The sequence below is a fragment of the Chiloscyllium punctatum genome, chromosome 9, assembly GCF_047496795.1.
Source record: "Chiloscyllium punctatum isolate Juve2018m chromosome 9, sChiPun1.3, whole genome shotgun sequence".
NCBI classification, from domain to species: Eukaryota; Metazoa; Chordata; class Chondrichthyes; order Orectolobiformes; family Hemiscylliidae; genus Chiloscyllium; species Chiloscyllium punctatum.
In genome coordinates, this window is record NC_092747.1 from 11,152,607 (window position 1) to 11,177,271 (window position 24,665).

General features: G+C 43.1%; 1 protein-coding gene across 2 annotated transcripts in view; it reads left to right on the forward strand.

Moving 5' to 3' along the window:
- Positions 1 to 24,665, forward strand: part of nlgn4xa (neuroligin 4 X-linked a) — a 304,151-nt gene that overhangs the window by 106,922 nt on the left and 172,564 nt on the right. Inside the window, exon 3 of one of the 2 annotated variants that reach the window (XM_072576889.1) lies at positions 24,334 to 24,393. The exons of the other annotated variant lie outside the window; for it this stretch is intronic. Coding sequence (XP_072432990.1) covers positions 24,334 to 24,393 — 60 coding nt within the window. The remainder of the gene's footprint in view (positions 1 to 24,333; positions 24,394 to 24,665) is intronic. 2 annotated transcript variants of the gene reach the window in all.

The following is a 24,665-nucleotide window of genomic DNA, read 5'->3' on the forward strand; positions in this document are numbered from 1 at the left end:
GGACTTCAACAGTTTCCTCATTTCCCCTTCCCCCACCTCACCCTAGTTCCAAGCTTCCAGCTCAGCACTGTCCCCATGACTTGTCCGGACTTGTGCTACCTGCCTATCTCCTTTTCCACCTATCCACTCCACCCTCTCCTCCCTGACCTATCACCTTCATCCCCTCCCCCACTCACCTATTGTACTCTATGCTACTTTCTCCCCACCCCCACCCTCCTCCAGCTTATCTCTCCACGCTTCAGGCTCACTGCCTTTATTCCTGATGAAGGGCTTTTGCCCGAAATGTCGATTTCGAAGCTCCTTGGATGCTGCCTGAACTGCTGTGCTCTTCTAGCACCACTAATCCAGAATATGGTTTCCAGCATCTGCAGTCATTGTTTTTACCTTAGAGGTATATGGGTCAATTGCTGACAAATGGGACTAGATTATGTTAGGATATCTGGTCAGTATGGACGAGTTGGATGGAAGGGTCTGTTACCGTGCTGTATTTATCTCTATGACTTTTTGACTCTATAATAGTGACAATAATATGACAACACCATCTCATCTAACTTTGCCATGGTGGCTCCATACACTTACTTTCAAATCACGTTCAGACATCTTCTGACCCATCTCCAGGGACAGGTAGGATTTGAATCCGGAATTTCCAGTTAGGAGTTTGGGATTTGATCACTGGCCCACAAGTGGCCCTTTTGGCTTAGCACAGATTGTGGAAAGGGCTATCCCAGGCTTCGATGTGAGAATTGGTCATTTTGGGTATGGGTTAGGTTGTACACGACATTGGTGAACCCTCTTCTGGAATACAGTGTCCAGTTCTGGTTGTCCTCTCTCTAGTTTTGGTCACCCTCTGTCCAGTTCTGGTTATCCAGTTAAAGGAAGAATATTATTAAACCAAAGATTGACCAGGATGTTGCCAGGAATGGAAGGTTTGAGTTATAAGGAGAGGCTGGATAGGCTGGGACTTCTTTCAGTGGAGCATAGAAGGTTGAGAGGTGACCTTCTAGAGGTTTATAAAATAATGAGGGATATAGATAAGGTGAATGGTGGGTGTCTTTTCCCCAGGGTAAGGGATTCAAGACCAGAAGGCACATTATTAAGGTGAGAGGAGAGAGATATGAAAATGAAATGAGGGACAACTTTTTTACACAGAGAGTGGTTCATGTGTGGAATGAACTTCCAGAGGAACTGATGGATGCAGGTACAGTTAAAATGTTTAAAAGACATTTGGATAAGTACAAGAATAAGGAATGTTTGGAGGGATGTGGGCCAGGAGCAGGCAGGTGGTTTGTGATTCTGGTCCACATGGAGTGGTTGGGGTCTATTTCCATGTCGTATGACTCAATGGCTCTGTCCAGGTCCTTAACAGGAAGAAGTAAAGTTATGAAAGACGAAATAAAATGAAGATTGAGCCATTTGTAAAAGAGGAAAATAATCAACAACACAATGTCACATAAAAACAGGACCTTATTTTTATTCTATTTTGTCTATTTTCATTGACATTTCCACAGGGAGTGGTATTGAGATGGACAGTTTCAACAAGTTTCGAAGACTGAGGGTGTCAGGGATGTGAATTAACAATGATGGGAGTGAGCAATTAACAATGCTCCAGCATTAATTATGTATGTAAATGTTGTTGCGTTGACCTGCTAACCCAGCTGATATCATCAGTACTTACCATTAGCAAAGTAATCAACAAATTGACAGAATGGAAGTGCAATGAAGCTAATCATAATTTGAAGGGGCAGTGGTTTGTTTTCTAAAGGCCTTTGGCTGTGTGACTGTAATGTTAATAAGGGGTTCCTCCATTCATGATATGAATTAGAATAACACCAGACAATACAGGTCTCCGCTTGATGAATAATGTTGGAATATTTTACTCCAGGCTTAGTTGTTGGGAGTAAACGGTTCATGATGAGTGGGTAAGTGGGTGACAGGGGAGGGGGGAGGGTAATTTTTTTGGGTTGTAAGTTTGGGTCCCTGAAGCCATCCCAACTCCTGATTAGGTCTGTCACAATGAAGCCTTACTGATATGTCAACAATTGATCTGACAATTCGCCATTGGTGGTACTTCTCAAACAGTTGGCAAGATGGTCACTCAGGTGGGGAGCCCAAAGATCAAACCAATTTCGGTAGCAATGCTGGGAGCTTGGGGTGCCTCATTCAATGGCGCTCAGTCACCAATGAAAGAACATGCTGAGAACCACCTTCCCTACTTTTCCCGCTACTCCCCTCACCCAACCTGGGTCTCCCATCTCACAAAGCTCTGTAGTGTTGGCCTTAAAGAACCAGATCATTAAGGGTTAATCCTTAAGGGTTAACTGGACATGAGCAATGGAAGTGAAGTGGAAAAGTGCATCAAAAACAAGCCAACAAAAATAGCCTGTTTTGATTGGGGAGTAACAGCCTAACCTTGAGGGTTGGTGGGAACCACCTACTTGTTCAATCGACATGGGGTCACCTGGACGTGTTTTCCATCTTTTTTTGAGTGCAGGGAAAGGACTGAAGTTATTCTGAAACAGGAATTCAACACGCAACAGTAGATTCAGAATGGTATCAATATCAGGGACTTTGTCCCACTCATCGGACTGTTCACCATCAGGCTGGGGTTTGTGAGACCGGTGCTGTGGAGTCTGAGATAGAGCTCTGATCCCACCATCATCAAGGTCCTCGTCAGACAGAAGGCAGTGTGAGCACCCCCACCCCCTGTTAGTACAGATATATAAATTGTGGATCTTAAGCTAATAGGTTCATTCGTGAGTTTGCATATGTCTCTAATAAATATTAATTGAGTAAAACTAATAAATTTGCTTCATATTAAAGTGCCCTGTCTTTTTGTAATCATTTTGATCAGACCATAAATAACCATTTAGATACTGTCAGTCTAACAATAAGCACTCTTCCTGCTGTCACTCACCTGTGGCTCCGGAATCCAGTGATAACCTGCGCATGGTGGCTCAGTGGTTAGCACTGTTGCCTTACAGCACTAGGCACCTAGGTTCGATTCCAGCCTTGGGTGACTGTGCAAACCCCACACAGACATTGTCCCCCTGTCTGCGTAGGGTGCCTTCCAGGTACTCTGGTTTCCTCCTACAGTTCAAAGATATGCAGGTTTGGGAGATTGGTGATGCTAAATTACCATTAGTGTCCTGGGATGTGTACTTTAGATTTATTAGCTGTAGGGATTGGGTAGAGGGGGTAAATCTGGGTGGGATGCTCTTTGGAGAATCGGTGTGGACTTGTTGGGCCAAGTGGTCTGTTTCTAGCACGGTTGGGATTCTGTGAACCTCAGGCTTTGGGTAAGTGCAGTACCAGCAGAAGCCACTGCTTACCTGGCTGTGCTGCTGAACCCTGAAGAAGAGTTATAGATACCTTTCATCAACCTGTTCAAAGATGGTCTAACACACTTTTGAGACAGATGGGATTTAACCTGGGCCTCCTGGCTCAAAGGTTGGGGCACAACCAGTGAGCCTCAAGAGCCCTGAAAAGGAATCATATTGGACTTGAAATGTTAACTCTTTATTTTCCTCTTTCTCCATAGATGATGCCAGATCAGGTGAATATTTCTTTTTAATTCAAGCTTCCGTATTCACAGTATTTTATATCTCCAGGATGCTGCTGTTAGTGGGAGCTTGCTGTGCACAAATTGTTTGCACGAATTGTTTGCTATGTTTCTTAGATCACAAAAGTGACTACAATTCAAACTGTACTTTGTTGACTCCAATGTAGTTTAGGATCACTTGAGGACAAAAATAGACTTAGTACATAAATGAAAATTACAACCTTCAATATACCACTGCCTAACAGTATTAAGAATATGAGATTATGTTTTGTGTAGGCTATTGTCCTGTTGTCATCTTTGCATAATCAATTTACTATGTCCTGAACGTCAATCAGATTCTATTCTGGAGGATGAACGCTTTCAAGTTCGTCTGCTTTCATTGCCACTTTCTTCAGCCACAAAAAAAAGACAGCACAAGGAAAGTAATATTATTTACAGTTGGGTAATTTGTTTGCAGCCTAAGATGTGAATTAGTTACATATTTGTCTTCAACTTTACACTGGGCATTCAGCCAGCTGCAGATCCTTTTACACTGTTGTCACAATAACATTGCATTAGCAGTAATGGAAAATGCACTGTTAGAAAATAAACACAAAGCCTGCATTATCTCTGAGACTGTTCCCTCCTCAGGTAGGCTTTAGATTCATTGAGTCAATTGTGACTGAGTTCGACTTGGGGTTGAGCATCTGACTCAAGTTTTGGTGCCTGTGCTGAGGGGGTGCTGCACTGTCTTTAGGAGAAGATGTTAATCAATGCTGGTTCAAGGGGTTTGAAAAATAAGATAATGTGGTCTCAGACTGCCAGTCTTTAACCTTCAACCCAGAAAAAAATACAGGTAATTTACAATATTGTCAAATGTGGGAGTTTTCGATGTGCCAATTGAGTACTCCTTACAATAGTGCCTACGTTTCAAAAGTATTTGATTGAAGGAAAGATGGGCCAAAGGGCCTGTTGTCTAGTATATGATTGTATGAATGGAGCTGTATTGGGATGGTTTTTGCTTCAGTTTGATTTTTGGGATTACTGTCAGTAACAGGGTGTATATAAAAAAGTCAATGCTACTTCTTCTATAGATAAGCTTGTGAAGTGAAGAATTGGAGGCAAGCAGCCAATATCATTTCTCTTTGAAAGGTAATTTGCAAGTTTGTCAATAACAAGCCCTGTTGAAACTAATTCCAGAAAGAATACAGTCTGACCATCTGCCATATATTGAGGAAAATAAATGGAGATGCAAAACTTTTATTATTGAATGCCAGTTGTAGTGTTGCAGGTCAAGGACAAAAAGGGATAGTTGTATTTGATCTGTCATTAAGTTTCATTCACCTGAATGTTTATACAAATTGTCCGGCATGTGGTGACTGTTCGACAAAAAACTGATTTGACTCCAAACGATTTCCAGAATATTTACCAAAATATTAACAGAAATTCAGGAAATCATGTCTTCCTATATTTGTCATGAAAAATGTCTCTTTATCCATTGTGGTCAAAATACATTTGGAGTATGAGAGATATTTACCCTCCAAAACCTCCTTCCCATCTATTTTTGTTATTTACTTGTGGCCCGTTTAGCACAGTGATAATGCCTCACAACATGATGGAGGGTATTCTCAATATGAAGTCTTTAACACAACGAAATGTCTCAAGGTACTTCACAGATGTACACAGCAAGTCCCATTCCCATATCAGCCTGTGAGCTTGCCACTCTATATTGGCTCCCAGTCAAGTAAAATCTTTATTTCAAATTTCTCACCTGAATTTTCAAATCCCTCCAGAATCTCAAGCTGTCACTGTAATCACCACCAGTTCCATGATCCTCTGGGACGTCAGCATTGCTCTCAAATGTGATCTGTCGTACATTCCTCAGCAATGTTTGTCCACCACTTTTTGTGATGCCTTTGGTGCAGTGTGTACCATCCACAAGATGGAACTGCAGAAATTCACAAGGCTCCTTTGCCAACACCTTCCAAACCTGCTGCCACTTCTACCTAGAAAGGCAAGGGCAGAAGATACAATGGAGCACCACCACCTGCATGTTCCCCTTCAAACTTGGAAATATATTGCCATTCCTTCAGTGTCTCTGAGTCAAAATTCTGGAATTCCCTCCAGAATGGCATTATGGGTCTACTGGTTATGGGCGATCTACAATGGTCCAAGAAGGCAGCTCACCACCACCTTCTCAAGGATAATTGCGGATGGGGGCTCAGTGGTTAGCACTGCTGCCTCACAGTGCCAGGTTCCCTGATTTGATTTTGCCTTCGAGCAACTGCCTGTGGGGAGTTTGCATGTTGTCCCTGTGCCTGCGTGGGTGTCCTCCGGGTGCTCTGGTTTCCTTCCATATTCTGATGATGTGCAAGTTAGGTGGATTAGCCATGTTAAATTGCCCATTGTGTTAGGTGCATTAGTCAGCAGAAAAAGGGTCCGGGTGGGTTATTCTTCAGATGGTTGGTGTGGACTTGCTGGGCTGAAGGGCCTGTTTCCACACTGTAGGGAATCTAATCTAATCTAATTAACCGTGGGAAATGCAGAGATAGGGTAAGGGTGGTTCTGAATAGGAGGCTCTTCAGAGGGTCTTGATGGGCTGAATCGCCTTTTTCCACACTACAGGGATTCTATTAAGTGCTGACCAGCCAGCGATGCCCATATCCCACAGTGGGGTGTAACTAGAAGGGAATATCGCGATGGTTGTTTTTACTTTTGTTCCTGTGTCCTTGTTCTTAAATGGTAGAAAGCTTTCAAGTTCTGGTGATGTTTAATGCTTCACTCCCATGGACAGGTCCACTAACAATGAGGACTCCCTATTGCAGGGAAGTCACAGCCAAGGTCTTGTCTTGAAATCCTGAAGTGTGATTGAAGTCATCAGTTTTGGTTTTGGGGAGGAGGTTGTAAAGTAAGCTGACCATTATTTAGGAAAGGTGGTCAGAACAAGCTGGGGAACTATAGACCGGTGAGCCAGATCTTAATGGTGGGCACGTTGTTGGAGGGAACCCTGAGGGACAGAATGTACATATATTTGGAAAGGCAAGGGCTGATTAAGGATAGTCAACATGGCTTTGTGCGTGGGAAATCATGTCTCACAAACTTGATTGAGTTTTTTGAGGAAGTAACAAAGAGGATTGATGAGGGGAGAGTGGTAGATGTGATCTATATGGACTTCAATAAGGCGTTCCATAAGGTTCCCCATGGGACATTGGTTAGCTAGGCTAGATCTCATGGAATACCGGGGGAACTAGCCATTTGGATACAGAACTGGCTCAAAGGTAGAATACAGAGTGTGGAGGTGGATGGTTGCTTTTCAGACTGGAGGCCTGTGACCATTGGAGGATCGGTGCTGGGTCCTCTACTTTTTGTCATTTACATAAATGATTTGGATGTGAGCTGACTGTGTTTGACTCAATTATGATTTTCAAAATGTTCTGCTATAATTTCCCAACGACTGATTCCAATCCTGTTCTTGTTGCTGGTGACCCTTTGATAATCCTCAACCTTGCTCTGCAGAACTGTAGCACACGACTGAAACATCTACAAAGTCAATACGTGGACAATCACTGTTCAGTGCACATCAGCTATCGGTTTCAACTGAACTTTCCTTTCATGTTTCTCAAACAAGGGATATACTGCATTGTGAAGGTAGTCCCTTTTGTACCATGAACATTAATTACTGCAGTCAGCATAAGCCACAATCTTGACATCCTCTGGCGAATGTTTCTGGACTAATTTAATGAGGAGCCTATTGGAAATGTACTATGATGAAGCTTTTTAATTATCGAATCCAAATTAACAGCCTAATGCACTCAAATCTTGGCCGTGCCGTAACTAAGCTTACAGAAAACAAAGGGGTAAAAGAAATGACAAGCTAATTCTTATTCAAGAAGAAATGTGATAAAGGACCTGATAGACATGAAGATAATGGAATGAGATGTGCTGAAAAATTAATCTGAACTAACAGTACCAGAGGCGTAAGTCACAGAGTCATAGAGATGTACAGCACGGAAATAGACCCTTTGGTCCAACTCGTACATGCCAACCAGATATCCCAACCTAATTTAGTATGTCCTCTAGTTCTGGACCCACTCACCCCAGGGAAAAGACTTTGTCTATTTATCCTATCCATGCCCCTCATGATTTTATGAACCTCGATGAGGTCACCCCTCAGCTTTCAATGCTCCAGGGAAAACAGCTCCAGCCTATTCATCCTCTCCCTGTAGCTCAAATCCTTCAACCCTAGCAACATCCTTGTAAACCTTTTCTGAACCCCTTCATGTTTCATAACATCCTTCCGTTAGGAAGGAGACCAGAATTGCACGCAATATTCCAAAAGTGGCTTAACCAATATCCTGTCCAGCCACAACATGACCTCCCAACTCCTATACTCAACCCTCTGACCAATAAAGGAAAGCATACCAAACGCCGCCATCACTATCCTATCTACCTGTGACTCTACTTTCAAGGAGCTATGAATCTGGGCTCCAAGGTCTCTTTGTTCAGCAACACTCCCCAGGACCTTACCATTAAGTGTATAAGTCCTGCTAAGATTTGCTCTCCGAAAATGCAGCACCTCACATTTATCTAAATTAAATTCCATCTGCCACTTCTCAGCCCATTGGCCCATCTGATCAAGATCCTGTTGTAATCTGAGGTAACCCTTTTCGCTGTCCACTACACCTCCAATTTTGGTGTCATCTGCAAACTTACTAACTGTACCTCTTATGCTCGCATCCCAATCATTTATGTAAATGACAAAAAGTAGAGGACCCAGCACCGATCCTTGTGGCATTCCACTGGTCACAGGCCTCCAGTCTGAAAAACAACCATCCACCACCACCCTCTGTTTTCTATCTTTGAGCCAGTTCTGTATCCACGGCACGGTGGCACAGTGGTTAGCACTGCTGCTTCACAGCGCCAGAGACCTGGGTTCAATTCCCGCCTCAGGCAACTGACTGTGTGGAGTTTGCACATTCTCCCCGTGTCTGCGTGGGTTTCCTCCGGGTGCTCCAGTTTCCTCCCACAGCCCAAAGATGTGCAGGTCAGGTGAATTGGCCATGCTAAATTGCCCATAGTGTTAGGTAAGGTGTAGATGTAGGGGTATGGGTGGGTTGCGCTTCGGCGGGACGGTGTGGACTTGTTGGGCCGAAGGGCCTGTTTCCACACTGTAAGTAATCTAATCTAATCAAATGGCTAGTTTTCCCTGTATTCCGTGAGATCAACCCTTGCTAATCAGTTTCCAATGATGAGGAAGCATTTCATCTCTGAGAGGGTTCTAAGTCTATGGAACTCCTTGCCACAGACAGTTGTGGGGCCTGAGTCCTTGTGTATATTTGAGGTGGAGATAGATGGATTCTTGATCATTTGGAAAATCAAGTTTGTGGGGAAAGGGTAGGAAATGAGAAATGTCAATTGAGCCATGATCCTATTGCAGGCTGGAGCAGGCTTGAGGGGGCTGAATGGCCTACTCCAATTCCTATTTTTTATCATCTTGTAAAGAAAACCTTGAGAATCCTTTCCATGGAATTGTTCCTGATCTCTGGTCATTACAGCAGTGGCAGAGGGAAGGGGTGAATGAAGTATGACTTTCAGCCATATTTACTCTATTTTGCCACTCTGTGAGATCTCTGCCAAACACTTTGGGATTACGCTGCATACCTGTGGGAGAGAAGGAGGCTGAGAGGAGTTTTGATTGAGGTTTTCAAATCCTTGAGTGGGCTGGACAGAGTAGATAGGGAGAAGCAGTTCCTGCTCAGAAAAGAATCATGAACAAGGCAGCATGGATTTAAAATAATGTGCAAATGAAGCAAGGGTGGGGCATGAGAGAAAATGTTCTCACTCAGCGAGTTGTTATACTATGGAATGCACTGTCTAGAAATGTGGTGGGCACAGGTTCAATTGTGGCATTCAAGAGGGTATTGGGTGATTATTAAGATAGAAATGCTGTGGAGGGACACAGAGAAATGATAGGAAGTTATTAAACTGCTCGCTTGTTCTATAGTATGTTACACTTGACTTTCACTGATGTTTCCAAATGGAAACCACAGGGACTTTAACCAAGTTGTTTATTCACAATGAGTCTGTTTACTGTCACTGGTGGGAATTGAGGGTGTCCCCTCTCCCTTATCTCCACCTTTCACCACCCCATTTCTTCCACCTTTCCAAAAACTGTGACAGATTCCACATCGTTATTGGCCGAAATGTTGGTTTTCAAAAAACATCAACAAGTTGCAACCCCATGAAACATCCAATGAGAGAAAAAAAATGATTAACGACCAATCCACAATGAACATTCAGCCAGTACGCTCATTTATATAGCACCTTTTGCTGGCTGCAGCCGTGAAGCCTGTGGAACCTAAGCAATGTGGTGACATCGAAGAAACTTGCACATGACACATTTGCACACCCAGCGGTGGGTTAAGATGTGTTAGTTGTAGGATAGGTATTGGTCAGGAGTTTAGAGATCCTGCTGTCAAGGCAAGGTAGGAAGGGGTGACATCATGGGGTGATGAAAGGACATAGAAGGCAGGCTTTGAGGGAGTGCTCAATGTGGAAAGTGTGCCAGCGGGGAAGCAGTTGTCCCATTTACCCCTGATGTGAAGACCTTGAATAAAATGAATGCTGGACAGAAAGTGGCTTCAAATTGGACGAGGGTGAGTGGGCTGCACTAGGGATGGGTGAGAAATCTGTCTGTGAAAGATCTCATGTATGTTATGTATTACAGGCTGTCCACCAACTAACAATGAATGACTAACAAATAAGGAGGAAAAAATTAGCGTGTGAGAGAAAACTAGGTAGAAATATGAACACAGATAGTAAGAATTTCTACAGATATTTAAAAACTCACAGTTACTAAAGTGAGCATTGGTCTTATAAGTAGTGATTCTGAGTATTAATGATGGAAAATAAAGAAATAAAGGCAGACAGCGATGGAGAAATTCAGCAGGTCTGGCAGCATCTGTGGAGACAGGAACAGAGTTAATGTTTTGAGTTCAATATCTCTCTTCTTCAGAACTCAGCTCTGAGGACATTTCGACAAAGAGTGGACTCAAAACATACCGAAAGAAGAGTGGATGCTGTAAATCTGAAATAAAATTAGAAATTGCTGGAAAAGCTCAGCAGGTCCGGAGCATCTGTGGAGAGAAATCAGAGTTTGGGTCCTGTGACCCTTCCTTAGAACTCAGAATGAGGAAGAGTCACTCAACCTGAAATATTAACTCTGATTTCTCTCTACAGCCTCTGTGGGACCTTCTGAACTTCTCCAGTGCTTTCTGTCTTTATTTCTTATTTCCTTTTCTTTCACTTCATGAAAAGTAAGGAGACGGCAGATGAATTGAACAGGTATTTTGGATCTGTCTTCACTGTGGAGGATACGAGTAAATTCCTGGAAATAGCTACAAATCAGGAAGTGGAAAAGAAGGAGAAGCCAAGAAAATGACGATCATGAGGGAAGCTGAGCAAATTGGCGAGGTCACATTGAGTACTGTGTACAGCACTGGCTACTCTTTGTGAGGAAGGTGTAAATGTGTTGGATACAGTTCAAAGGACATTTACTAGACTATTATCTGGAATGGGCAGATTGGCTTATGAGGACAGGCTGGACAGTCTAAGCTTATATTCACTGAGAAGAGGTATATGAAATCCTGAGGGGTGTGGACAGGGTGCAGGTGGAAAGAAATTTGCACATGACAAATTTGCACACCCAGCAATGGGTTAAGATGTCTGTTTCAGTGATGTTAATTGCGAGATAGATATTGGCCAGGAGTAGAGATCCTGGTGTCAAGGCAAGGTAGGAAGAGATGACCTCAAGGGGTGATGAAGGGGCTTTGAGGGAGTGCCCAATGTGGAAACTCCATCTGCCGCTCTAACACCAATGTTAATAAGCAAGGGGTTGACAGGTCATTGAGGTCAGGGAGGACTGGAGCAACCAGGTGAGTCATGATCGTATTGAAGTGCAAGGACAGTCTTTAAAGCCAAGAGACTAAACTGGTTGAGTGTACCTAAACCATCCAGATTGCAGTCTTTCAGAAAGAAGGCCATTCATCACCTTCTCAAGTACAACAAGGGAACAGTAACAAATATCAGCATTGACAGGGGTAGCCCCATCCCAGAAATAAACTAAACACAAAACCAATGTTGCGTCTTAAAGAAAAATAGAAATTGCAGGAGAAACTCAGCAGATCTGGCAGCATCTGTGGCGAGAAAGCAGAGTTCATGTTTCAGGTCCAGATACCCTCCTTCTGTTCTGGCTTTCTTTTGCTTGTTCTGAGGAAGGGTCACTGGACCCAGAAGGCGAGCTCCTCATTCTCTCCACAGATGCCACCATCCCTGTGTTTGCCCCAGTACACTTCACAGGAAGGTCATTGTATGGGAGTTGGCCTCAGATGTTTCTGTGGGGCAGAGTGACATATTGCAAAATAAAGTGGAAAGCTTCCCTTGAGCACATGAAAGGGAATAGTTTAAGGTTGCATCTTGAAGCACGTCCAGTCTTTGTGTTCTATGATGTTGCTGGGGCCTGTTTAATGTTCACCTCCTTCATTATTCACACACAGCACCAATTTTAGGCAAGGGAGCTAATAGTGTGCTGCATGAACTGGAAAACTGATTGTATTTCTTGTTTCCCATCCTCAGGATCTATGTGTTTAATGAAAATTACACTGCTTGTCACAATGGGCTGTATTTACAGATTGAATCCACTGGGAATGTCAACCTTTTCAATGTATTGAAATGATTTACTCCCTTGAGGCAATGGGGAGTTTAGTGGCTTCACAAACTGTCCTTTAACTTCAGGTTCATATCCATCAGATTAATGGAATGAAAATCTGACTCCCTCCTCTGCAAGCTGCAAGAGTCTCTAAATGAATTAAGTCTGGGAAAATCTCAAATCCCGGAATGGATTGGCCTGATCATTGTTGTAAATTACAACCTTTGGGGACAGGGAATCACATTGAAATATACGAGACTCACTTTCCTGAAGGACTCCTGTCCCCACGTTGGGATGGAATTGAGTGGAATGACAAACAGGCAGCCCCTGTGTTAGCTGCCCCTGCAAGAGTGTCAGGGAGGGGGTGATAGAGTAGGGGGAGTGGGGAGATGGCAGGGAGAGAGTGGGGGGGGCATGGTGGGGAAAGTGGAGGGGTAACAGGGGGTAATGGGTGGAGCGGTATGGGTGGAGAGTGGAGGGGTAACGGGGGAGAGTGGAGGGGTAACGGGTGGAGAGTGGAGGGGTAACGGGTGGAGAGTGGGGCGGTAATGGGTGGAGAGTGGGGCGGTAACGGGTGGAGAGTGGAGGGGTAACGGGGGTGAGTGGAGGGTAACGGGGGTGAGTGGAGGGGTAACGGGGGTAACAGGGAGAGTGGAGGGGTAATGGGAGAGAGTGGAGGGGTAACGGGGGGAGAGTGGAGGACTGATGAGCAGTTGAGTGGAGGCATAGCAGGGTAGAGTGGGGGGATGGCGGAAGAGAGTGGGAGGTGGCAGGGGAGAGTGTGAAGGGTGGAAGGGTGGAGAGATTGAGGAATAGCTGGGGGAGAGTGGAGGAATGGCATCTGTGACCACTTCTGTTTCTGCTCCTAACTGGCAGCAATCCCATCCCCTAGTCTACGTGGAAATGAAAACCTTGCCTTCTGGACGATGTTGGATTTGTTTGGAAAGCCTGGTGAAGCTCTCTTTGTTTCTGGATAGCAGTGCAACAACGAAATGATGAGCCATTTTGCTGTTTGAATGAACACATTGAGAGTGATGGTGTGAATAATGGGGTGTGAGAATCAGCACATGTAACACATGGAGAGCTGCTAGAGATGGCTGGAGTGTCAGGACCTGGTACTGAATCCACCTCTCAGTTCCTGCTTCCCATTGGAAAATCCAGCCCTGTACAAAATCTACGGCACAGAGACTGTTCATTCAGCCATTTGGTGCATGCTAGTGATTATCCATCATGTGAGCTCTGTCATTCTTCTTCCAGCATTATGAACATATCCTTCAATTCTTCTGTCTCTCTCTCTCTCTCTCTCTCTCTCCCTTTCTCTCTCTCTCTCTGTCTCTTCCTCTCTCTCTCTCTCTCTCTCTCTCTCGTGGTTGATTCAGCCTTAATTGCATTCAAACGTGTTTCATTCCTTCTTCAGTTTCATAATAGCAGGGCTGTTGGCATTCTGCTCTCCTTTGGCTTTCTTCAAGCCTCCCTCAGACTCATTGTTATTCGCTCACATGAATCCACTTCCTCTTCTCATTTTCACCCTCAATTTCTCCTTCCCGTTGCTGCTAAAACAAGACACTAGGATCTTTGTTTTCAATGTATGTACTTGGCTATCTGTTCCTGTCTAACTGCACTGCACAATCAGATTGATTCCTAATTTTCTTTTCTTGATGTAACCCACTCTGTTCGCGCATTTGGATATAAGGGGTTAAAGTTCCCTCATGGTTTTATCAGAATAAAGGACTGCTATCTCATGAGAGAGTGGGACGTCTGGTTATGGTTTAACCTGAGGGTTATCAGGCCTCAGGCAAGGCGGGAGAGGTTGAGGAGAATCCTTTGCAATAATCTCAGCCAGTATGGGAATTGAACCCACACTGTTGATGTCACTACATCACAACCCAGCCATCCAGCTAACTGACTCTTTGTATGGAAGTGAATTCTGCTTGTAAGTATTTAATTGTACAGTATCTTCTTTTTAGAAACCTTACAGTATGGAAAATAGGCAATTCGGCCCAACATTCTTGATGAAGGGCTTTTGCCCGAAATGTCGATTTTCCTGCTCCTCAGATGCTGCCTGACCTGCTGTGCTTTTCCAGCACCACTCTGATCTAAGCTCTGGTTTCCAGCATCTGTAGTCCTCACTTTTGTCATTCAGCCCAACAAGTCCACACCGACCCTCCAAAGAGAAACCCACCCAGACCCATTCCCCAACCCTACATTTCCCCCTAACTAATGCATCCAACCTGAACAACCCTGAACATTATGGGCAATTTAGTATGATCGATTCACTTAACCTGCACATCTTTAGACTGTGGGAGGAAATTCATGCAGACACAGGAGAATGTGCAAACACAGAATGGACAGTCGCCCGAGGCTGGAATCAAACCCGGATCCCTCGTGCTGTGAGGCAACAATGCTGACCACTGAGCCACTGTGCCGTGTTCTCTGTATGTTACATCTGTGACAGTGATTGTGCGCTAATAATTAAGCTCCAGTATTCTGCCAGTCGGTCTGTCAATATGAATGTGTTGATTCAAACACCAAAGTGGCCTACTGATTATTTTTTGTAACCATTGTACGAAATTGATTTTCATAAAGCTTGCTTGATGATCTCAAAATAATCATTTTTTATGACGTAAAACTTGTTCCTAAAAGCAGTGGCAAACACTGGTTAACATCTAAATTATGATCTGGAATTAGAACATGGACTCAAACACAAACACATTCACATTTTTAATTATATGTTCCATGTGCCAAATTTAGCCTCACCTGTCATTGACATGGATTGTAAAGGGCAAGACTGGCAACACCACCAACTGCAAGTGCCCCTCTAAGTCACTCACCATCCTGACTTGGAAATGTATTACTGCACCTTTACTGTTGCTGGGTCAAAATCCTGGAACTTTTGCAGGATCGTGGATCTGCCTACAGCACATGAACTGCAGCCATTCAAGCTGGTGACTCACCACTGCCATCTCAAGGGGCAATTGGAGTTGGGTAATAAATGCTGGTCCCAGCCAGTGACGCCTAAAGCTATGCCCTCTTGTTCTGGACTTCCCCCAACCCAGGGAAAAGACCTTGTCTATTTATTCTATCAATGCCCCGCATGATATTACAAACCTCTATAAAGTCACCCCTCAGCTTCCGACGCACCAGGGAAAACAGCCCCAATGGATTCAGCCTCCCTCTAGCTCAAATCCTCCAATTCTGATAACATCCTTGTAAATCTTTTTTGAATTCTTTCAAGTTTCACAACATCCTCCCGATAGGAAGGAGACCAGACTTGCATGCAGTATTCCATAAGTGGTCCAACCAATGTCCTGTACAGCTGCAACATTATCCCCCAACTCCTATACTCAAGCCACTGACCAATAAATGCAAGCTGATCAAACACCTTCTTCACTATCGTATGTACTTGGGACTCCACTTTCACGGAGCTATGAACCTGCGCACCAAGGTCTCTTTGCTCAGCAACACTCCCCAAGAACTTAGCATTAAATTCATAAGTTCTGCTCTGATTTGCCTTTCCAAAATGCAGGACCTCATATATATCCAAATTAAACTCCATCTGCCACTCCTTGGCCCTTTGGCCCATCTGATCAAGATTCCATTGTACTCTGAGGTAACCTTCTTTGTAGTCCCTACGCTCCCAATTTTGGTGTCATCTGCAACTTACTAACCATACCTCCTATGTTCACACATCCAAATCATTTATATAAATGATGAAAAGCAGTGGACCCAACAATGATCCTTGTGGCACACCGCTGGTCACAGGCCTCCAGTCTGAAAAGTAACCCTCCATCACCACCTTCTGTCTTTGAGCCAGTTCTGAATCCAAATGGCTGGTTCTCCCTGTATTCCATGTGATCTAACCTTGCTAATCAGTCTAACATTAGGAACCTTGTGTCCAACGAATGAATATAAGAAAGTAAAAGTGTTCTTTTAATTCCTAATCATTGGCTAACATTGGTCTGGATAGAGTCATAGAGATCTCCAGCACAGAAAGAAAAGCCCCTTCAGCTCAGCCCATCACATCTGTGTCAATGCAAAACGGCCACACGACTATTCTAATCCCATTTTTAGGCACTCAGCCCATTGTCTTAGATTCCCTACAGTGTGGAAACAGGCCCTTCGGCCCAACCAGTCCACACCGACCCTCCGAAGAGTAACCCACCCAGACCCATTTCCCTCTGACTAATGCACCTAACACGATGGGCAATTTAGCATGGTCAATTCACCTAACCTGCACATCTTTGGACTGTGGGATGAAACCGGAGCTCCCGGAGGAAACCCACACACATCATGGGGAGAATGTGCAAACTCCAAACAGACAGTCACCCAAGGTTGGAATTGAACCTGGGACCCTCGTGCTGTGAGGCAGCAGTGCTAACTGCTGAGCCACCGTGCCACCCTCTATCTTATCTACCTTAGAATGCACCTACACTTAGAAATTCACCAAATGAATTCAGAAGGACCTCTTAGAGATCTACTGTGAATGCAAAAGATGACGGACTGGCAGAGGAAGACTGGAATCTACTCAATCCTATCTAACTTGGGCAGCTCTGCTGCATTCTGTATGTTGGAGGTTGACCAGTTTAGCTCATTAATAGGAATGAAAGTGAGGTGCCAATGTTAGCTTGAACTCTGCTTGGCAGGGAACCAATCAGCAAACTGATATGATACCAGCAAGGGTGGTCCTGGCTGATCAAACATGGGAACCTGAACAATGCTTTGTATGTGGTTTATTCGCAGCAATGTTCGTGTACATACTTCTGAATCGCAAAGCCTTGACTCTTGCCAACACTTTTGGAACACTGTATTCAATTCTGCTCTCCCTGCTGTAGGAAAGATGTTGTGAAATATTAAAGGGTTCAGAAAAGATTTACAAGCATGTTGCTAGGGTTGGAGGGTTTGAGCTGTAGGGTGAAGCTGAATAGGCTGGGACTGTTTTCCCTGGAGCGTCAGAGGCTAAGGGGTGATCTTATAGAGGTTTACAATATCATGAGGGACACAGATAGGATAAATAAACAAGGTCTTTTCCATGGGGTGGGAGGAGTCCAAAACTAGGGTACGTAAGTTTAAGGTGAAAGGGGAAAGATTTAAAAGGGACCTAAGGGTCAACTTTGAGGGTGGTGCATGTATGGAATGAGCTGCCAGAGGAAGTGGTGGAGGCTGATACAATAACAAAATTTAAAAGGCATCTGGATGGATATATGAATAGGAAGGGTTTAAAAGAGCCAAATGCTGACAAATGGGACTAGATTAGTTCGGGATATCTGGTCGGCATGGACAAGTTGGATTGAAGAATCTCTTCTGTGAAGTACATCTCTATAACTCTGTGCATCTTAACACTGCACTAGGTAGATACTAGCCATGCAGATATGCCTATGTGGCTTGGGTTGGAGATTAGGAAGAAAAGCAATAGTTTTCTATTTGAACAGAAGATGCACTTGACCAAGAAAGCAATCAATTAACCTCTTCATATTCTCGACGGGTACATTGAATATGGATGCTCTGGCCCACTCAATTCACATTATGTTGCTGCGGTGAACTGGTAAGTTTTGCTGCAGCCACATCTCATCACAATGAGAGGTCATCCTGAATGCGAAGAACTGTAAATGCACCAAGTATTGTAAAGTAGCAGACAGTTTCAGCCAATTAGCTCACTGCTGGCTATGGAACCTTCCTGTGCACAAATGGGCTCTAGTGTTTTCAGTGTAGTGGCAGTGATGCACTGAGAAATTTACTCGTTAGTTGTAAAACAGTTTGGGAGGGTCTGGAACAAGAAAGGCACAATATGAATACAAATTCTAAAGAAGCAAGTTGTCTGAAGCTGTAAAGAGCTGAATTTCTGGTGTGAATTTCGAGAGTAACCATGAGGTGTACAAGGTGCACTCTCGATGCATCTATTGGTTTCTGTGTGGGGTATGAGAACATTTTAAGCACACTTATAACCATGTAATGAAATGATCTATGCTATGTAATGTAGGAAGCAAATTTAGGTTTTCTCAAAGACAGGTGACTTGCTCAAACTGAGGCGGCAAGCAAAAATAGAAGCAGAAATTGCTGGAAAAGCTCAGCAGGTCTGGCAGTAACTGTGGAGAGAGAAGCAGAGTTAATGTTTTGAGTCCGATGTGATTCTTCTACAAACCTGATGAGCAGTGTTGTTGGAAACATTTTTGGGGGGGTGGAGGGGGGAGAGTGTGAAAAGGGAAAGGTGAGAGGGCAAGGGAGTTTTGAGATGAAAGGTAAGACCATAATCTATCGGAGCAGAGGCACGCCATTCGGTCCATTGAGTCTGTTCTGCCATTTGATGAGAAAATGGCCGATCTGATGATCCCTAACTCCAGTGTCTTGCCTTTTCCCAAAGCCCTTGATTCCCTTCCTGATGAAGAATCTGCCTATCTGTCAGTCATAGAGCAAGTAATCAAAGACAATGTCAATGGCTGTACAGAAGAGACAAAATATAGGTTCAGGACAAGAGGAGAAAGAATTGATCCTGTTATGATCGTGGTAAGTTTCAACTTAACTGCAAACTTTAAATTTCGACTTGCATTATCTGAATCTTATATGCAAGACTTTGATGGAGTAAAATGACTTCAAGAAAATGAGATGCACTGACCTAAAATAGCTGCTGTGTTCCCTGAGCACAGATTGAACCAAGTCCAGGAGACCTGTTGCTATGAACAAAGCTGTTTGCATGGAAATTAGTTTCCATTAAGGCATTGAAACCAGACAACCGAGTCAGCATCAAAAAGATTGTATTTCTTCTTTTAACTCTCACCTTTGTGATAAGTTAATATTTAAGGCATTGTTGTTTACCTGTAACTGTTCAGCTTGCAAAGGCAATGAAACCAGGCTTGACAATACAGAGACCAACCATATTTCAGTGGCAGCAGCTCAAAGAGAAAGAAAAGCAAATTTTCAACAAGAGTGAGACGTCTATCTCTCTCTGTTTCTCTTAACCTTTCAGAAGACAGCATTCACTGAAAACACAATTAAAATACCAGGCATTCACAAAGAGCTCAAAAATATCTGCAAAATTTGTCACAGTTGAGTATACCAATGAAAAATTAAATAACTTATGATGTTAAGTTAAAAGATCTAAAATTTCAAGGTCTCTAACTATATAGCTGTTATTATAGAATTATAGATTCACAAAGTTATGCAGTATGGAAACAGATCATTCAGTCCAACTTATTCATGCCAACCAGATAGCCTAAACTGGCCTAGTCCCATTTGCCAGTATTTGGCCCATATCCCTCTATCCCCTTCCTATTCATGTATCCATCCAGATGCCTTTTAAATGTTGTGATTGTACCAGCCTCCACCACCTCCTCTGGCAACTCGTTCCAAATGCGCACCATCCTAATAATGAGATGTTACCCTATTGGTCCCTTTTAAATGTTTCCCATCTCACCTTAAACCTCTAGTTTAGGCCTCCCCTACCCTTGGCTATTCATCTTATCCATGATTTTATAAACCTCTAATAAGGCCACCCCTCAGCCTCCGATGCTCCAGGGAAAACAGCCCGAGCCTATTCTTTGCTTGACTCTGTCTTTTAAACCTGTTGCCTGTGTTCATGTGCTTATTTGATATCATGTGATCAGCAGGTGAAATTCTTTGTTCTTTGTTCATGAAAACTTTGTAATTAGCTCCTTCATTTTGATATAGTGAGATATATTGTTAATTAAGGTAAAATGAAACGTGGATGAATGTTAAAAATAAATAAAAGTATTTGCTTGGATTAATTAAGACTGTATTTGAAAGACGTGTACCAATTCTCCCTCCTCAGCTGTTCGCAAAAACCCCAATGGAGATATTTACTGGAAAATTCCTCATGTGATCTCCAAGTCTAACATATGGTAGCAGAGTTACAGTGACAGTGAGGGGGATGAGGAATCTTATCACCATTGTTGCTGAGGGGAGGCGATGGTGCCTCCGAGTGGTATTAGCATTACCCAGAGACTTGGGCAATGTTCCAGGGACATGGGTTTGAAACCTACAACTGCAGATGGGATTAAGAGTCTCATGATGTCCATGCATCTATGGTTTATTGTTGGAAAATCCCATCTGGTTCACTAATGTCTTTTAGGGAAGGAAACTGCCATCCTTACCTGGTGTGGCCTATATGGGACTCCAGACCCACAGCAATGTGGTTGAGTCTTTGGCCAATTAAGGATGGACAATAAATACTAGCCACATCAGTGTCATCCTCGTCCTGTGAATGAATCTTTTAAAAAGATTTTGTACTGCTGGCCTGGCCGTGTGCTCCATAAAGAATCAACACATCCTATTGTTGTATTTGAAAAATTGCTACCTAACTCACAATGCTTGAATTGCAGGCTGGTTTTTCTTCATCCAGACTCTCCACCTCCCCCTCTGAAAGATCTGACTCAGGTTTCAGTTTGGTTTCACTGGCACTGGTATCACTCTGGGCATGCTGCCCTAGCAGCTATTTCATGAGTGCCAACTCGATAGAGAATCTTGGCAGGCCCATCTGACCATGTGGATTGAACCTGATCCCATTCTCTGGAGGCACTTACTCAACTAATTTTCCAGTGATGGAGGCAAATCAATGGACAGCAATGGGGCCTTTATTCCTGCTCCACACCTGGAACCATTGAGAACTACTCTATGGTGTTTCAGAAGCTCCCTCAATGGATTTGCTTTCTCAATCATTCCCTGATATCTCTATCTGGAAAGGATGAGCAGCATTAATCCCTTTTCTCTTGAAAGGAGCAGGCTAAAGAAGCCTTTCGAGTTATGAAAGACTTTGGTTGCGTGGATACAGAGAGAACGTTTTCTGTTATCAGGGAGAATTTAAACAAAAGGCCACTGATGGAGATAGTCAGAAAATAACTCCAGAGGGAATTTTAGAGGAAACCGAGAGAGTGGTCAGACTGTGGATGTTAATATGACAGTGCTTGTGGTGTTTGAAGCCCATGATATTGCAGTAGAAGGTCAGCCATGAAAACCGAAAGAGCTGCAGATGCTGTAAATCAAAAAAAAACAAAAACAGAAGTTGCTGGAAAAGTTCAGCAGGTCTGGCAGCACCTGTGGAGAGAAAGCAGAGTTAATGTTTTGGGTCCTGTGACTGTTCCTCAGAACCTAACCAAAGTTCTGTACAGCTCCAGCATAACCTCCCTGCTCTTATAATTTATGTTGCATTAAGACTCAACAATAACATTTCCTTCCTGACCACCTCCCACAGCAGCACTCCCCCCATCTCCCTCATGAACATGTATTTCTGAGAAACTCCTCTGCATATACCTTCATGGGTTTCGTGTTGACTGATAGCACTGGCTCTGAACAGCTTGACTTTAAAATTCTTACCCTTTAAAATTCTATTCAAACTTTCCCATGACTTTAATTTCTCCATATCTCTGTAAACTCCTGAAGCTCCATTCAGATATCTGCTCTGCTCCAAATCTGACGTCTTGTGTATCTCAGCATTGTTAAAACCATGGCTGCACCAGCATTTCTCGATTATCCCTAACTCCCTTTGAACTGAGTGGCATGCTAGTCTATTGTCCACATCTGAAGAATTTTCTCCTTAAAATTATCTGTTCTCTCCCTCTCTGTCTTATGATCCTCCTGTAGAATGACTACTTTGATCTAGCTTTTGGTTATCTGTACTAGTGTGGATGTGGATAACATTTTCCAAGTGTCCTTTTCATGAAGCATCTTGGGATATTTTATTCAGGCTGTATACAAATGCAAGTTGTCATTATTACTATGCCAGCTATCTATGTTTTAGTTCTTACACTCAACCTCTGCAGTTAATACCCTCATTAGTTTCCCTGCCATTCTGCTTCCCTGTCAACTATATAATGGACATTGAATTTCTTTCCGACTGTTTTGGAGTTTCAGAGTTCAATTGTTGTCAATGGGAGGTTGGATTGACTCATGGGTCTATTGGGAGAGAGTTTTGCTCCCTAGAAGCTTCTTGCAAATTTGCAACTTATCTCCAGCAAAGTGTATTGTGATATCATTTGCTTTGTTGCTTAATGCAGCGATAAAGCAACCCATAGTCCTAATTATGGGTGCTTTCCAGATTTGTGCTCTCATGGACTAAGACGGCAGTAAGATGAGATTTTCAGATGCTCCTCACTCCAATGTTGCAGCATCTCCTTAGCATTATTTAATTGCTCAGTTTAATTGCATTGTGATCTTTCAGCAACATTGGACTCTCAGCCCTTGTATTTTGGGATTATTGATCTGTTTGTCATATTTAAACTATATCCATTAGATTTTGTAAGGGCATCTCTGATTTTGAGCAATTCTTTAGTGTTTTCAGTCTCTGACCCTGAGGGGAATGAAAAACATCTCCAGTCGATCTCTGATCTTTTCTGAGTAAGAGGTCCATTCAGACCACTTGGTATGGTTGATTGTCCATTCACAATTGAATTCTTCTGAGTTAATTCCAAACCTTCCCTTCCACCTTTCCTATTTGACTCTGCTTTGCTGGAGTTTGATCTGTTCTTTCCAATCCCTCTCAAGTTCTAAGTATTAACTGTACAGTACTCACTTAATTCACCCCCCCATTCTCATTATACCAAATCTGAGATGCATTGTTCCAAATCATTCTTGCTCAAGATCTCAGAACCCTTCATCTGTCTAAGTGTCAGTTATGGCTCAGTTAGTTGCATGTGGAGTTAGAAGATTGTCAGCTCAAGTCCTTGCTCTCGAAATTTGAGAATGTCATCCAAGTGGCCACTACGGACCAGCACTGAGAGAGACACTGCTTTTCAGGCAAAACGTTAAATCAAGAGAGTAGTTAGCTCTAAAGGATTGAGCAGCACAAATTTGAAGGTAATTCATGAAGTTTATCTGGGCCAATATTTATGTCTGAACCACCATTATCAAGAAAAGACATTGCCTAATTGGGTATAATGTTGCTATTTGTGGGAGCTTGCTGTGTACAATAATGGGAACTGTGTTTGCCACATTACAAATAGAAGCACACTTTAAAACATAGGAAGTGATTTGAGTCATCCAAAGGTTATAAATAGTGTTGTGTAAATGTCATTTTTTCTGCTTTCCTTGTCTTTATGTCTTTGAGTTGCAGGTTTGGCATCACCTAACCAACGTTACTTGATTCACAATGCCTTCTTCCCAATTTCTCCCTGTCTTTGTGAGGCCCCATAACATGGGCCTATATAATGCCCAGCAATAAGGGTCTTCATGATGTCCAGTACTATAGGTCTTCCTGATGCCTCACACGGTGGATCATCTCCAAGGTTTCTGAACATTGTGTGTATATGGTCTTGGCCAGTGTACTTGATAGAGACATCCTAAACTATGATTAAGGCTGCCACTATTTTATCAAGTTGAATGGCAATGGGAAAGTTAGGGTGAAAAAGTGGCAACATCTCCAGAACATTGACAATTCACTGAAAACCTTAACCTCTTATTCCTGTGTAGCTTTGGAGTGAGTTAAGTGGGGAATACCAAATCCATCCTTTCTAAAGAAATTTTCTTTCAAAAACCAGGTGACTTTAATTACAGGCGAGTGTTGGCAAATCCATATATTCACCACTAATTATTTTATCAGATCAAACTAACCTTTATTCTTAACTGGATACTGTGAGCATGTTTTGCACTTCCATTGATAGTATGACCCTGTTGGGGGGGGGGGGGGGGGGGGGGTAGATCTCCTAGCTCCAGAGTTCTGCCTGTGATGTGGTTAATCATTTTAACTAGAAGGACTATTGTTTGATAAACATGGATGTTCAGAAAAATCCTTGACATTTTTTTTTCTCTTATGCTTTTGAATTTCTTAATGCTCAATTGTCTTTTTTTTTGGAATCTCGTGCTGAGAAAGACCAATTCTTGCTGTTGAACTTCTTGACCCTCAGTCCATTTCGTGACCTCCTATTTTTTGAGATTAAACAATTGTTTTACGATGTTTCAGCCTCACAGCAGCCGAAGCTTTTATGGTATTACCTTGTTACACTGAGAATCTTTTTTTTTTCCCAGAAGATTTTTTTTTTCTCTCCTTTAAAGAAATGTTCACTTCTTTTTGGCAAAAAACCTTTGCTGTTTTTTTGAATTCTCTTTTTCCCTTTGTTCTCCTCATCTTTTTTCTTGAACCTAGGAGCCAACACAAAGAAACACGCTGATGATATAACCAGTAATCATGGTGATGAAGATGAAGGTATTTTTTTTTGTGCTCGACCCCCCTCCCCACACACACCCCCCCCCCAATGCATGAGAACCAACCTTTCAACTTCTTCCAACCCATTTTTTTCTTTCTTTCTTTCTTTACGTAAGCCATGCACCTTCCGTGTGCATTCTGAGGGGTTTTTTTTTCTCTTTTTCTTCATCTTGAATGCTGACTTGCTTCACAGGATAAATTTCCATTGACAGGGAGAGCTGGGGGTCTAAGGATTTGGGGGGCTGGTTGGAAGTGAGTGTCTCTGGGGGGAA